Source organism: Zeus faber (genome assembly GCF_960531495.2).
Source record: "Zeus faber genome assembly, chromosome: 12".
Classification (NCBI taxonomy): domain Eukaryota; kingdom Metazoa; phylum Chordata; class Actinopteri; order Zeiformes; family Zeidae; genus Zeus; species Zeus faber.
Genome location: NC_137196.1, coordinates 26,273,238 through 26,286,657, shown reverse-complemented (window position 1 = coordinate 26,286,657; position 13,420 = coordinate 26,273,238). Strand labels below are relative to the sequence as shown.

The 13,420-nt window shown below is 42.6% G+C and overlaps 2 protein-coding genes across 2 annotated transcripts; both read left to right on the top strand.

Moving 5' to 3' along the window:
• Positions 1 to 1,228: 1,228 nt before the first annotated feature.
• LOC307238482 (uncharacterized protein) lies at positions 1,229 to 8,893 on the top strand. The gene is made up of 7 exons (XM_080011474.1): positions 1,229 to 1,405; positions 3,322 to 3,466; positions 6,789 to 6,884; positions 7,033 to 7,177; positions 7,502 to 7,647; positions 7,745 to 7,884; positions 8,200 to 8,893. The coding sequence occupies exons 1-7, from the start codon at positions 1,306 to 1,308 to the stop codon at positions 8,349 to 8,351; spliced, it is 924 nt and encodes a 307-aa protein (XP_079867600.1). The 5' UTR covers positions 1,229 to 1,305; the 3' UTR covers positions 8,352 to 8,893.
• A 341-nt stretch (positions 8,894 to 9,234) lies between these two features.
• Positions 9,235 to 10,956, top strand: arpc5a (actin related protein 2/3 complex, subunit 5A). The gene is made up of 4 exons (XM_080011625.1): positions 9,235 to 9,477; positions 9,864 to 9,936; positions 10,120 to 10,296; positions 10,748 to 10,956. The coding sequence occupies exons 1-4, from the start codon at positions 9,338 to 9,340 to the stop codon at positions 10,808 to 10,810; spliced, it is 453 nt and encodes a 150-aa protein (XP_079867751.1). The 5' UTR covers positions 9,235 to 9,337; the 3' UTR covers positions 10,811 to 10,956.
• Positions 10,957 to 13,420: the final 2,464 nt, after the last annotated feature.

The following is a 13,420-nucleotide window of genomic DNA, read 5'->3' as shown; positions in this document are numbered from 1 at the left end:
CTCTCTAATGCTAAACGTGGCCTCCACAAGCGTTGGTGGTATAGTGGTGAGCATAGCTGCCTTCCAAGCAGTTGACCCGGGTTCGATTCCCGGCCAACGCAGATATTCTTTATTTTATTTAAGGTCCTTTAATTTTTATGCTTTTTCAGGCTTTTTAAATGATAGACGCGCACAGTAAACATGCCTGAGGCGTTTTGACAGCAAGCATCAACCATCAAGTCAAAAACTAATGGCATAGATAAATTGTGCACAATGCAGAGACCCTGGATAAAACACCTGCCCAACCAGGTGTACTACAAAAACACCACTGGCTGTAATAGAGGCAAGAAGTGGCTCAACCAAATACTGAAGAACGGGGTCAATACTTACTTAATTGTTGGCAAATTTCGAGTGAAATCTTTCAAAATCACAATTTTGATAATTATTTATGTGAAAAAGAAAAAAAAGGCCGGGGGCTGAATACTTTCTCAAGCACTGAAAATTTCAGAATGGTACGGCATCCAGCAAAATACAGCGGTATACCGTATTTCGCTGTAATAACTCCCCCCCTTCATTTCCTGTACACAGGCACTCCTCACATAACGACCTACCCGTTTACCATTAAAGCAGTAAACCTCTGTATCAAATCATATAACGTGTGGGTGCTCAAGGAACGATGGGAACGACTTATAAAGCTTTTAGAATCACATCTTTGTCTGCATTCCGCCCATCAGTACATACTGTACTCATCTTCTTTTCCTTCATTTTATTTCCCAATTCGTTGGTTGGTCGCAAGATTTGACGGACACCAGCAAGCGATTATGGTAAAAAATAAAATAAAACAAAATAAAATAAAAAAAATTAAAACATTAAAAAGTGATGCTTTTCATGTCCTGTGGAGTGGTGTGAACTAAATGAAACGGGGGCTATTGTTGTGAAAACACTATTTGGGTTTTTGTTTTTTTTTAATGCTTGCACTTATGAAGTTTGCGAAGGTATTTCGAGAAAAAAGAGCCACGTGGAAAAAAAAAATGTTGATGTGGGGGGGAAAAAAATGCGTTTGTGGTAATAAATAAATATCAGAGCAACGAGGTCAAATCTCGGAACTCTGAAGAAACGTGAGAAAACCGGAAAAACAAAAAGGGCGGCCGCCTCCTGTAGGGGGCAGCATCGCGCCAGGAGGAAATAAAAACAAAACGCTCCACGCCGTGGCGGTTGCTCGCCCCTACCGACAGGAAGCCCAGCCCCCTCCGCCCAGAGCCGCAGCCCCGTGCGATTCGCTTTGTCGGGAAGGTCGTTGGGACGAGGCCCGTCCACCCCCACCAAATGGCGCTCGGTCCCGGGCTTCGTGTCGCCTGCGTCGCCCTGTCCGCGGTGCTTTATTTGGTGGCTTTAGTTATCAACGCACTGGCCGGAGCGGGGAAAGGTACGCGTCCCTCAGGGCTGGTGTATCGGGTGGTGCTGCGCGACTTCCGCTAATACGTATCGCTGTGATTTGTGTGTTTGTATCGGTGTAAATTGCGCCAGTTTTTGGGGATACTCTACTAACCCGTTCGGAGTTTCAGCTCCACGTTCCAGCGGTGTATCATGTTATACAAGGTGTCGCACGCAGGTGTTGTCTCTCTGGCGTCTGAGCGGCAGACACCGACAATAACAAACCTTTGGATCCCATGGAATGTGTACAAACTAACTGTAAGCACTACTAACCGTTAGTACTAATGTGTACTAACTAACCGTCAGTACTACTAACCGTTAGTACTAATGTGTACTAACTAACCGTTAGTACTAATGTGTACTAACTTACCGTCAGTACTACTAACCGTTAGTACTAATGTGTACTAACTAACCGTTAGTACTACTAACCATTAGTACTAATGTGTACTAACTCGCTGTTAGTACTACTAACCGTTAACAACCGTTCGTACTACTAACCGTGAGTACTAATGTGTACTAACTAACCGTTGGTACTAGCTAACCGTTGGTACTAACTAACCGTAACACCAATGGTTAGTACTAATGTGTACTAACTAACCGTTGGTACTAACTAACCGTTAGTATTACTAACCGTTAGTACTAACTAAGCGTTAGTATTACAACCGTTAGTACTAATGTGTACTAACTAACCGTTAGTATTATTAATTGTTAGTACTAATGTGTACTAACTAACTGTTAGTACTACTAACCTTTAGTACTGATGTGTACTAACTACCCGATAGTACTAAATAACCGTTAGTACGTTAGTACTTATGTGTACTAACTAACCGTTAGTGCTGCTACTACTACTAACAGTTAGTACTATTACTATTACATTTTAGTACTACTGCTACTAGCGTTTAGCTACTCAGTTGTTACTTTGAGAACGTTTCTCATTCTTTTGAGATATTAAATCATTATTTTCAGACGGTTTCTCATTACAATGACTGACAGGATCATTTTTTTTTCATCACTTTGGTGGAAACGCTTCCATGGAATCTCCAACTCACTTTGTGACAAAAGTATGAAAGATCATCATCTGACTTTTGTAGGCAACCAAGCATCGCCCTGGCTCCCTCGACCAAAAGCCAGTGGGATTTTTCCATTGGATTTCGGATTATTGCGGGAAATAAGCCCCGTGGCAACCACAAGTTTATGGTGCTCATGCGTTTCGTTCAGCAGGTGCTCTTCACAGATGAACTCCACTTTTATGATTTTCGACGCGTTAACACAGTCGCCTGAAGTACAATGCAGCACTTTATCGGAGTTTGCTCGGGAAGTTTGACGGTTGCTATGGGTTGCTATGGACTCTGGTGGCCATTTCCGGAGGATCACTTCCGTCCCATTTGTGCGGAGAAATAGCGAAAATATCCCAAACGTACAAAAATACAAAAAAGAAGGGTCAAGGTTTCACACCACATGGTTGCAAGATTTTCTGTGGCAGGTTTTGGCCTTTTGGTTCAAAAGTGCAGACTGACGTTCGCAGCCAATGCGAGTGATCCCCCCACATTTTCTTTTCTATTGTGGTTGTCATGGGCCGGCAGAGTCATCTCCGTCCGTATTCGGATGAGAAGAAGAAGTGTGATGCATGTCGCACATTTAGATATTGTTGTCCACGTCTGAACAGCTGTGCGTTTTTTTTTCCCGCCTGACGCTTCAACCCTGAATTGTACGCTCAGCGTCAAGCATCTCGTCACGCACCACCGCTCCCAGCCTGGGTCTCGTCCCCGCTGAGAAAGTGGCCACACCCGGGAGCCCTGAGTCCATCTATCCTTCTATCCATCCATCCATCCACCCATTGAATCCAGTCCTTAATTAATATGAGTTAATTATTTGTTTTTTTAATTGAGGTTGTCTTCTGTATTCCAGCTCCATTCCATTCCAGTACAGGTAACGTGTCGTCCCGCTATGAGACCGACATCACGCCCTCTGGCAGGACCTTCTCCATCTGGGGAGTCATCTACACGTGGCTCACTCTGATGATCTTATACATCTCAACTTTCCTGTTCCGAGGGTAGAGTACCACCAAAACATGCCTTACATACACTGCAAAGCATGGGACCTCACAGAGGACTTATTACCACCTTATATATAATAATAATAATAATAATAATAATAATAATAATAGATATAAATATAGCTGCAGGCAGAAATACACGGGGTTCAGTGTATTCGTTTTAGGTTTTCTTGATTTTTTTAAATAAAATGCATCACAATTTACTTAATGTGCAAACATCGTTGAGTTACGTCCTGCATACATGATTTTTATTTTTATTTTTTTTTAATTTCATAACTTACCTTTCATTCTGACGTGGACATGTAAATCTAATGTAGTTACGTCCATGTAATTTCATTAAACTTAACATTTTTTGGCATTACATATAAAACAGTTCCACTTTAACAGTTATAAAGAAATGTTCCAAATTGATGAGTTTCTAGTTTTGAGTTTGTAAGTGCAAAATAGATTAATTAGTACATTAGCACAACAAATGACAAAACAAGTCAGATGACTGTTTTATCAAACAGTTGTCCAAAACAGCTGGACAAAATAAGTGAACAAGTAACACAGTATTTATAAAGATCACACGTCAAATAATCAATAAATGTTATTATAATGGAAATCTTAAGAAATTAAAATAAATGAGAAATCGACAGATTGTATCAAATTGTCAAAGTAAACAGTGTTTATCAACATTGTGTTATATGTATTTTTTTTAGCTAAAGAAAACAATGTTGAGGCACTGAATCTTTATAACCACACCTTGCTTTTTGCTACTGGGTGTTTCGCAATTTTCACTTACTTGCTGTTGTCGTTGTGTACAGGTTTATTTTGGCAGAATAAATTATTACTTCTACAGGAATGCCGACAGACAGATTCAATGTTGTTGTAGTAGGCTCAGGAACTGGTCGTGCATCATATTTATTCAAAGCTATTTTCATCCTTGCGTGGGAATCTACAGTTGCATACCACCACCCCTTTTTGATTATTGCACATGTTTTACCAGAGATAGTTAATAAATATGCATCATCCTTATTGACCGTCCTTATCCTTATTCAACAGCGACTTCTTAAGTGCTCTATCAATTGGCATAGCGATATTACACAACGCAGAGTCATGGTGATCTCCACCAATGCAGCCAGGAAATGGATTTGTATACATTATTTGGAATTTTGTATTAAACATAATTTGTCTTGTTGGCAATTCTGTTAGTGCAATATAATCACTTCCTGGAACATTATCATTTATTCTACCAGAACTGTTCATATCCTGTTAAAGACTGTTCTAAAGACTATTATCATTTAATGTCCATGTGCAAACATTCTGAGTTTTGTTTTTCAGAATCTCTGTTAAACTCATAGCTGCACATTGTTTATTTCTGGAGCTTCCAAATTGTAACTCATCCTGGTGAACTGAGCGTCTTAACACCGAGACGTGTGGGGAAGCAACACCTACATTGAAAGTTTTTCTATTTGGGTTTTTTTCATCAGATTTATCTTCAGTACTGGATTTTTGGACAATGGCTTTTTATTGTCTTCGATTTTCGGCTATTTTTCGATATTTCGATATTTATCTGTAAAAATAACAAAAATAACTTTTGCAATTACTTTTCAAAACAATAGATACATTTAATTTTAAAAATATATAAATAAATGTTATTGGTAATTACTACTTTATTGTAGTTTTTGTTAGTCATGTAAAATCCAGTTTAATAGATTACTTGTCTATATTGTAATGTTTTAGCAGGGTTGGATATATTTCGGACTTGTGTATTGGCACGTCGGTCTTAAAACAGTCAGTTTTTGGTCATTTTCTTTGTAATATCGACTCTGTATGTCAATCGATTTGAATGAAACCTCAACAACGAGGTCCTTGTGACAGTGCGGTTCAAACAAGACATAGACTGTGTTGGTCTGTTATGCCGAAGTTGGTTTTCCAGATAGATTCAGGCTTAATCTTTCCGTCTTTTCCTCTTGCAATAACAATAAGGGGCTGCCATAGGGGTCCAGCTAAATAATAAATGTAGCTGCGGGCAGCGATACGTGGGGTCTTGCATCGGCAACAATTACAAATTTTAGAGTTCCAACGGAAGGCAGCATCAGTTTGTGCTGTCGCTCGTCTTTATATCATCATTACTACTAAAACGAGTTGCAGCTTAATTTCGTTTTAAACAACACGCTCCCATTCAAACGGATTAAACGCTGCACGTCCCTCAGAGACATTTCATCAACTTTTTAAACTTTCGGGACTAAAACAAAACCGACACGATTCAGACCTTTTGCTCTGGAGCTGCGCACGTGCAGTTTGCAACCACTACACAGCGATGGAGTGCACAGCACGCACTTTGCACGGAGCGAATGGGCGTCCAGAGCCTAAATATTGCTACGGGCAGCAATACGCGGTGTCCGGGGTGGCCGGCCCCTTCGTTAAAGTTCAATGGACGAGTGTGCTTCGTTTCTCTGTTCTGCTGTGTTTTGTGATGCAGAAGTTCATTCCTTCCGTCCTGGTTACCGTGTAATTCTTTGATGGGACGGTGTTTGCGGCTGTGCGTGGGTTTCCTACGTCACAACTTACGGCGGTTATCATTCTAGTAGGGCTGCATGATGATGGATAAAATGATGATCTTGATAATTTTTTTCAATATTGTGATCACGATTATTTATCACGATTATTCATATTATTCATTTTGGGGAAGTAAATTATTTTATTTTACTTTGTAAATCAACAGAAAACTGCCTTCACAATAACAATGTATTTTATAAACCTGTAACTAAATAAACTCCAATGTACAAATCTTTTAATCAAATTAAGTCTTTCTTCACGTGAATTCAGTCTTCTTAAGGCTTTATATCAATCAATCCAAACAAGACGGTCAGTTACATAACTTCTGCAGGTTTTATAATAATAATAATAATAATAATAATAATAATAATAAAAAAACTCATATTTTCATTCCTATTCAGAGGACACATGCTGCTATCGATAGGTAGAGTAGAAATAAAAATCTAATTTGTACACTTGCCGGCCACTCGACGGCCATATGTATGCAGGCATGTGCAGTGCGGGCTTGGTAGATGTTGTACGTTTTGTGCATCATTAAGACCTCGCTAAGTCAACTAATTGGATGCATTGGTGTCTCTTTATTTAGAGAATCATTTACACACGTGAGAACCAGTTATATTGGCAACTTTCCTGTAAGTTCACACAAAAAATGAACAGATAATGATGAATAATTCATGTATTTGCATTGGTATGTGGTATTTGTTTCTGTCTGGCTAATGGTTGGTTCATGATTAATCTGTATTTTCTGTCTGTCTCTCTGTCTGTCTGTCTACAGCACATGGGCTCTCTATCTGTTGCCCTACGGCTTCTATGGGAGCTGGTTGGCCAACATGCTACTGAACATGACATGGCTGCTACTGTGGGATAGAGAGTGCGTATACACACTTGTAGTACTACGTCGTACTTGCCACCACACTTCTATTTTTATTTTATTTTTTTTCAAGTCGATTTTACGTTTTTCAAGTGAAGCCTAGACTTTAGGGAGATGTTTTCTTTCTCTCGCTCTCTCTCACTCTCAGATTAATAGTGGTCGCCTTGGTGGTTTTGGTGCTGGTCGCAGTCTCAAACTACAGCGCCTTGTTCTTCTCCTGCTACGCCACAGATTACTATGGTCTGTGGCTGGAAGCGCATCATCCCAAAGACGTGACCTGCCTGAGACTACTGGTAAGTGTGTGTGTGTGTGTGTGTGTGTGTGTGTGTGTGTGTGTGTGTGTGTGTGTGTGTGTGTGTGTGTGTGTGTGTGTGTGTGTGTTGCAAATTCTTCTGATGCTCCGACGCGTTGGGGATGAAATGTGTATATATTTTAAACTGGTTGATATTGTTGAGACAGAAGCTTTAAGACTTGAGCCTCTTTGTGAGGATTCATAAGATGAACTGTCAGTCCGAGCTCCTCGGGCTTCACGTGGTCACGAGGAAGAGTGAACTGCATCGGTCGCGCCTTTCGACATTTGGTGTTTAGAGACTGCCTGTGATGTCCGTTATTTTCAGGTGCAGAATGGTTTGGCGCTCTACACCACATGGACCTCCATCGCCACTTTAATCAACTTCTCAGTGGTCCTCAACCTGTGGGGCGTGGCCAAGAGCACGGCGGGAACCGTCTCCCTCTGCATTCTCTTGGTGGAGCTCCTCGGATGGTGAGTGAAATCAGACCCCTTGCGACACTGTTCTGTTCTACTCTCACGACCCCCGCGCGGATGATTTGGAGCTTTGTGTCTCGCACTGTGTTCACAGGTTCATCTTGGAGAACGCTGTGATAGATCGCTGGGTGCGCAACATTCTCACCATTTATCCGGTGGTGATTCTAGCTCTGGTTGGGAACATCACCAGACACTTCAACCCAGAAAACCCCACCGCAAACGCTGTTTTCATGGGTAATTAAATTATTTTATGTGGCCCCATGGCGGCTTTTAGAGACGGTAAACACTGTTAATATTTTACCTCAACGGATAAGGCAAAGTCTCTGATGGCAAACAGCAGTTTATGTGTTTTACACTCACATCTAACCTTTCGCGAGTGAATAGTTTATTAAGAAGCGCTAACATCCGGCATCATGGTCTGTTGTTTGTTAGTTATGGAAAAATCATTTAGGATTTCTTCGAGTGCACAAACTTAAGCCATGGACTCATTGGCACCTCGTCTTTAATAGAAGAAGGCATCTCACCTTGCTCTCTCCTTCCTTCCCTCAGTGGTGTTGCTGGTGGTGTCGTGCCTTCTCTTCGTGGCTCGCGTGGCCTTGGTTTTGTGGAGGAACAGGAACCTGCCGCTCCGAGCCGCGTGGTCAGACCGGCAGCAGACCTCGTCCCCCTGCAACGCCCCGGGGAACACCCTCCTAGCCTGAAGAAAACGCTCCTTTTCTCCCTGTTGCCCACTCCACGCTTTTCTGTGCTGTGCTATTTTTCCTGTGATTGAGGGGAGAGGCTACCGCCCAATAACAGCGAGGCAGAAGACAAGTCAAATATTATTCTGATTATTGAAATAATCAGAAACTGATAATTGAATAATATGAACAAAAGTTCTGTTGTTGAGCATATGTTCAGTATTTACACACATATGTACAAACACTAATGTCTTAAACCGTTTTTGTATATTGTTCTATACCTTTTTTACTCTGTAATTGTCATATAACCTTTGAATACTATTTTGCTTTTTACTGTTTTTTAATGCCAAACTTACAGAAGGCCTTGAACTTTGAATAACAATATCTGCAAAAATAAAACCTAAAACACAATAGGTAACTTTTTATTGACATTGTCTCTGAAAGTGTGTGTATGTATGTCTGAATGTGTATGTATGGATGTAATTTGTAGTGTGTGTGTGTGTGTAGTGTAGTGTATGTGTGTGTATTAATGTATGTATGTGTGTATAATTTTGAAAAAAAAAAGTGGCTAAAAAAAACAACAGAATAAACATACTTTTACTAGGATGGATGTACTTCTATTTCCTCTACTTTGGTGTGCTGCTGAACAGCTCGGAGTGTTCAGTGTAAGTCAAAGGACACCTTACATCCCATTCCTTCTGAGTCTCACGAAGCAACAGTTTGGTAATAATCTGTACCAGGAGTTATCTGGATGTACAGCCTCGCATCGCATCCCAGACAAATAACAGCAAAGCTCTCATCAGCCTGTTATTTGGGCTGCAGTACCAGGTGCTGCCGCAGCGGGGGGCGCCGGAATCCCGGAAGTGAGGCTCAAGTCAGGAACCAATCGGGAGCGAGCGGGGAGGAAGGCGGAAGCGGTGTGGAACCCGCAGACGAGGCAGCGAAAACAAGCGGCTGAGGCTGACGTCATCTGCATCGAACGGTCCTCACCGCCACCACGTCCAAAAATGTCCAAAAATACAGTGTCGGACCGGTTCAGGAAGGTGGACGTGGACGAGTACGACGAGAACAAGTTCGTGGACGAGGAGGACGGGGCGGAGAACCAGGGCGGCCCGGACGAAGCGGAGGTGGAGTCCCTCATCAGACAATATCCTTTAAGGGTGGAGTACCCCTTTATTATTCTACTGGATCACAGTGGAATACACCTTTTAACCTTTTTTATACTGTGTGTGTGTGTGTGTATATCTTGAATATATATATACACACACACACACATATACACACGAGTATGGAGCCAAAAGAGGAGTCGACATGGCATCTTTTTAACGGTTTTTAAGGCACTTCGCATGGTGTTGTATGGGCTGTTTGAGTCACCAGAGCTCAGACAGGTGTGTAGGATCAGATAACATAAACAGTAAACTATTTATTTTATCTTGTGTGTGTGAATGACTCACAGGGAATGAGAAACTACGATTAAGTGTTTATGTCCGTGGTGCCGTGTTTTGTGTCCCATCCTTGACTTTTGGATTCCAAGGGGAACCTGAATGGAGCTCTCCATGCAGTGCTGAATAACCCTCCCATCAATACCAAGAACCAGAACGTTAAGGTACCGGTGCTAAGATATACCATTAACCTGTCCCGTGCCGAACCAAAACTGTGAAGAAGCACGTGTAAGAAAACAAGTCCCACTAACAAAATGACTATTTCAAATAAATGCCATTAGAAATCCAAACAAAAATCCCAAAAGCAGTACTTCATTAGCTCAACTTTGGTCATTTGCTCCGTGTAGGAGCGTGCACAGCTGCTGGTGCTGAAGGTGCTCAGCAGCTTTAAGAGCAGCGACATTGAGAAGGCCGTGGGCTCGTTGGACCGGGCGGGGCTGGACCTGCTGATGCAGTACATCTACAGGGGCTTCGAGAAGCCCTCGGACAACAGCAGCGCCGTTCTGCTTCAGTGGCACGAAAAGGTTAGTGACAGATTCTTTTTTGCCCAGGAGCTTCAGGCCCTTCCCCTCCATGAGCATACAAACACACTAGCATAGTCCAGTGATTCTCAACCTTTTCCTCATCAAGGACCCTCAGTTTGATACGCATTAGGGCCTCATTTGTAAGATTTTGTCTTGAGGGGCCCAAACTGAGCTGGATTGATTTAGTGCCGTTATTGTACATTTTCTAACGGTGCTAATGTCTTGTAAATGTAATGATTGTGAAGTTTTAACCATTAATCATTTTTCTGGCCCCTGGAACCTCTTGAAGGACCCCTGGTGCTCCCTGGACCCCACTGGCATAGTCTATATAGGCTTGTGTGTTGATGCTATATTTGTAAGAGCTATTTGGGGCGTAAGAAAAAAAAAAATGAAATAATGAAATTTTCCAATGAAATGTTTTTGTGGATCTCATTCTGCGTGGTCCTCTCAGGTTCTGGCTGCAGGAGGCGTGGGCTCCATCGTCCGCGTTCTGACAGCCAGGAAGACCGTCTGACGGCTCCCCTCGCCCCCAACCAACCCGACGCTCGACGGACCTTCTGCTGAGACAGTTGGAATTTATCTGCGGCCGAACTCTGGACCTGAGTGTGGGACTCTCTCTCTCTCTCTCTCTCTCTCTCTCTCTCTCTCTCTCTCTCTCTCTCTCTCTCTCTCTCTCTCTCTCTCTCTCTCTCTCTCTCTCTCTCTCTCTCTCTCTCTCTCTCTCTCTCTCTCTCTTCCCCCCCCCCCCCCCCCCCCCCCCCAGTGGAGGACCCCGTCCTAGCGACACTTGTGTTGTTTTGTGCATTTAAAAAAAAAAAAAAAAAACAACCTTTCATGGTGTTGATCCCAGGCTCACGAGGACCAGGGCGAGGGAGGTGCTGGCACCCGGCTCCCCTGTCGTCCGCAGCCTGTGGCAGAAACGCCCCATGAGGCTGCTGAACTCCACGCTTCATTCTGCTCGCTCTGACGTACCGGCCGACTCAACCCCTCCGAAGCCTCTCCATTCTCTGTATAAGTGAATATAACTTCTTTAAAATGAGTTTTCCTATCCGTGGTATAATGTCATTTGGGACTGGGTATTTGGCAGGATGGCATGTTTTGAATTAGATTCAACATCGATTTAATCCAGTGAGGGGGCTTGCACATAAGAATTGCCACCATTATTTCGGTGTACCACCCTGACATGCATTAGAAACATGTCAGAACAGATTCAGTCTGATACAGAAGTTAAATATTTTAATTCATTTGTGAGCGGAAAACGGTCGCATAGATTCCAAACAAATTTTCAATAATAGCATTTTATAATTTTTAAATTTATTCTAAAATCGAAAAACAGTTCTTCACCCGGCGGGCTGGATTATTTTCCGTTATCACAACAGAAATGATAAAACCCTCACGAACAACGTGCGTTGTTTTGCCGACGCTGGGAGACAGTGTAAATGAGGCTTTACTGGTTACAATGCTGGAACTGAAACCCTCCAACAGAAAGCAAATCATTTCAAATAGAAAACGTGACATTGATCGTCTCCGAGTAAGTCCGGTATTCTGTGCAGAGAGAGTGGAGCTGTGATGGAAGACGTCACTTGATGCTGGTGTTACTTAAAACCTTTGGTGTGTTTATTTTGGTGGTACCGGACACTGCATCTGCCGTTTGGACACTCCGTTCCACCCAACGTCTCAATAACCACGTCTTCATGGGCGTATGTGTGAACAGAAAATTAAGAAAAGAAAAGAAAAAAAAAAAAGACAGAGTATTTTCCGGTGTTCGGCTGAAGTGCGTGTGCTGTGTGTCCGTGCGGAAGAGGGGGAGATATTCGTAAAAGAGGCGGGGGGCCTCATTTCTAAAAGCGTCGAGTTCCAGGAACGCACTCAGCCACCGTTGCTTCACAAATCAAGACTTTTTTTGGGAACCTCGTCCATTCAGGGACGCGCTCGTCCAACGTTAAACCCTCGAGAGAAAGGTGTCGTTATAAACACTGACGTTCGGGGTGGAACGGGATGGGTTCCTCAGCGACAGGCGACAACATGTGAGGGACACCGAGACACCAGACCCAAAATTTAGTCAACTGCATGACGTCTATGGTTTCACACGTTGCTATGGTGACGAGTTTTGATACGGCCATAACTTGTTTAATGTTTTATCTACTTACGCCCGGGACCATTTGGACTCCTATCAGTTTGAAATTGAAGCGGGTCAGTAAACATAAAACTAAAACATCATAATTGTATGACATCACAGTTTAACGTGGTGCTTGACGCTTTCTTTATTGAAAATGTCAGTGGCAAAAGACATTTTATTCGGAACTCGGTCTCGAACCACAGTGCTGGTGTAGCTGCTGGTTTCACCACTCAATTCTACTCATTTTTCATGACCAATCCTTTTTTTTTTTGTTGCTGCCTCACCTGTAGTTGTCAAATTGACTTACTTTTTTTTTTTAATTCAGACCACCCTTTTTTGATTTTAACCTCTTGTTTAAAACAAACAAATTCCTGACAAAATGTGACGTTCGCGTCCCTGTCGCGGTTCCCATCGGTCGCTGGTTTCTTTGAGGTAGTTTTGGTCAGAAGCGTCTTCTCATTAAAAAAACCATCAATCAATCATAATTTTTTTAACAAGAGGCAGCGAGAGACCCTTCAGTGTAAGAAGAAAGGACGTTTAGAGATGAGGCCCGGAGGTGAGGTACTGAGATGACGTGTGTCCATGTTCAGAGAATGAACTGTTGCCTTACATTTACTGTTGGAGACGTCTTCACTTTTATACTGTGTGCTGTACATGTGTTTCCAGATGGAATAAAAACAATTCATACAACTGGTTTGTTTGTTTTGTTTGTGTGTGTATTTGGTTCCATGGAAGCATGCGTCTGGTGGCTGGAACCTCAGTGAAAGCACCATGGTTGGTTTGGTGCTATTTTGGCCGCGCAGATCTGCTGCCGTGACACTGCAGGTTGTTCTGTCAATGATAACTAAAACAATCTGTCAAATATAATTCCAGCAAGCCTACTCTCTACAATAAACTGGTGTTTATTACCCCCGAGTCGTCTGTGTCGCTGCAAGAGGAAAAACACTTGTTGTGGTGTGCGGTGGCGAAACTGCCACAAGGACGGTGTTGGGCTTGAGTCGACCG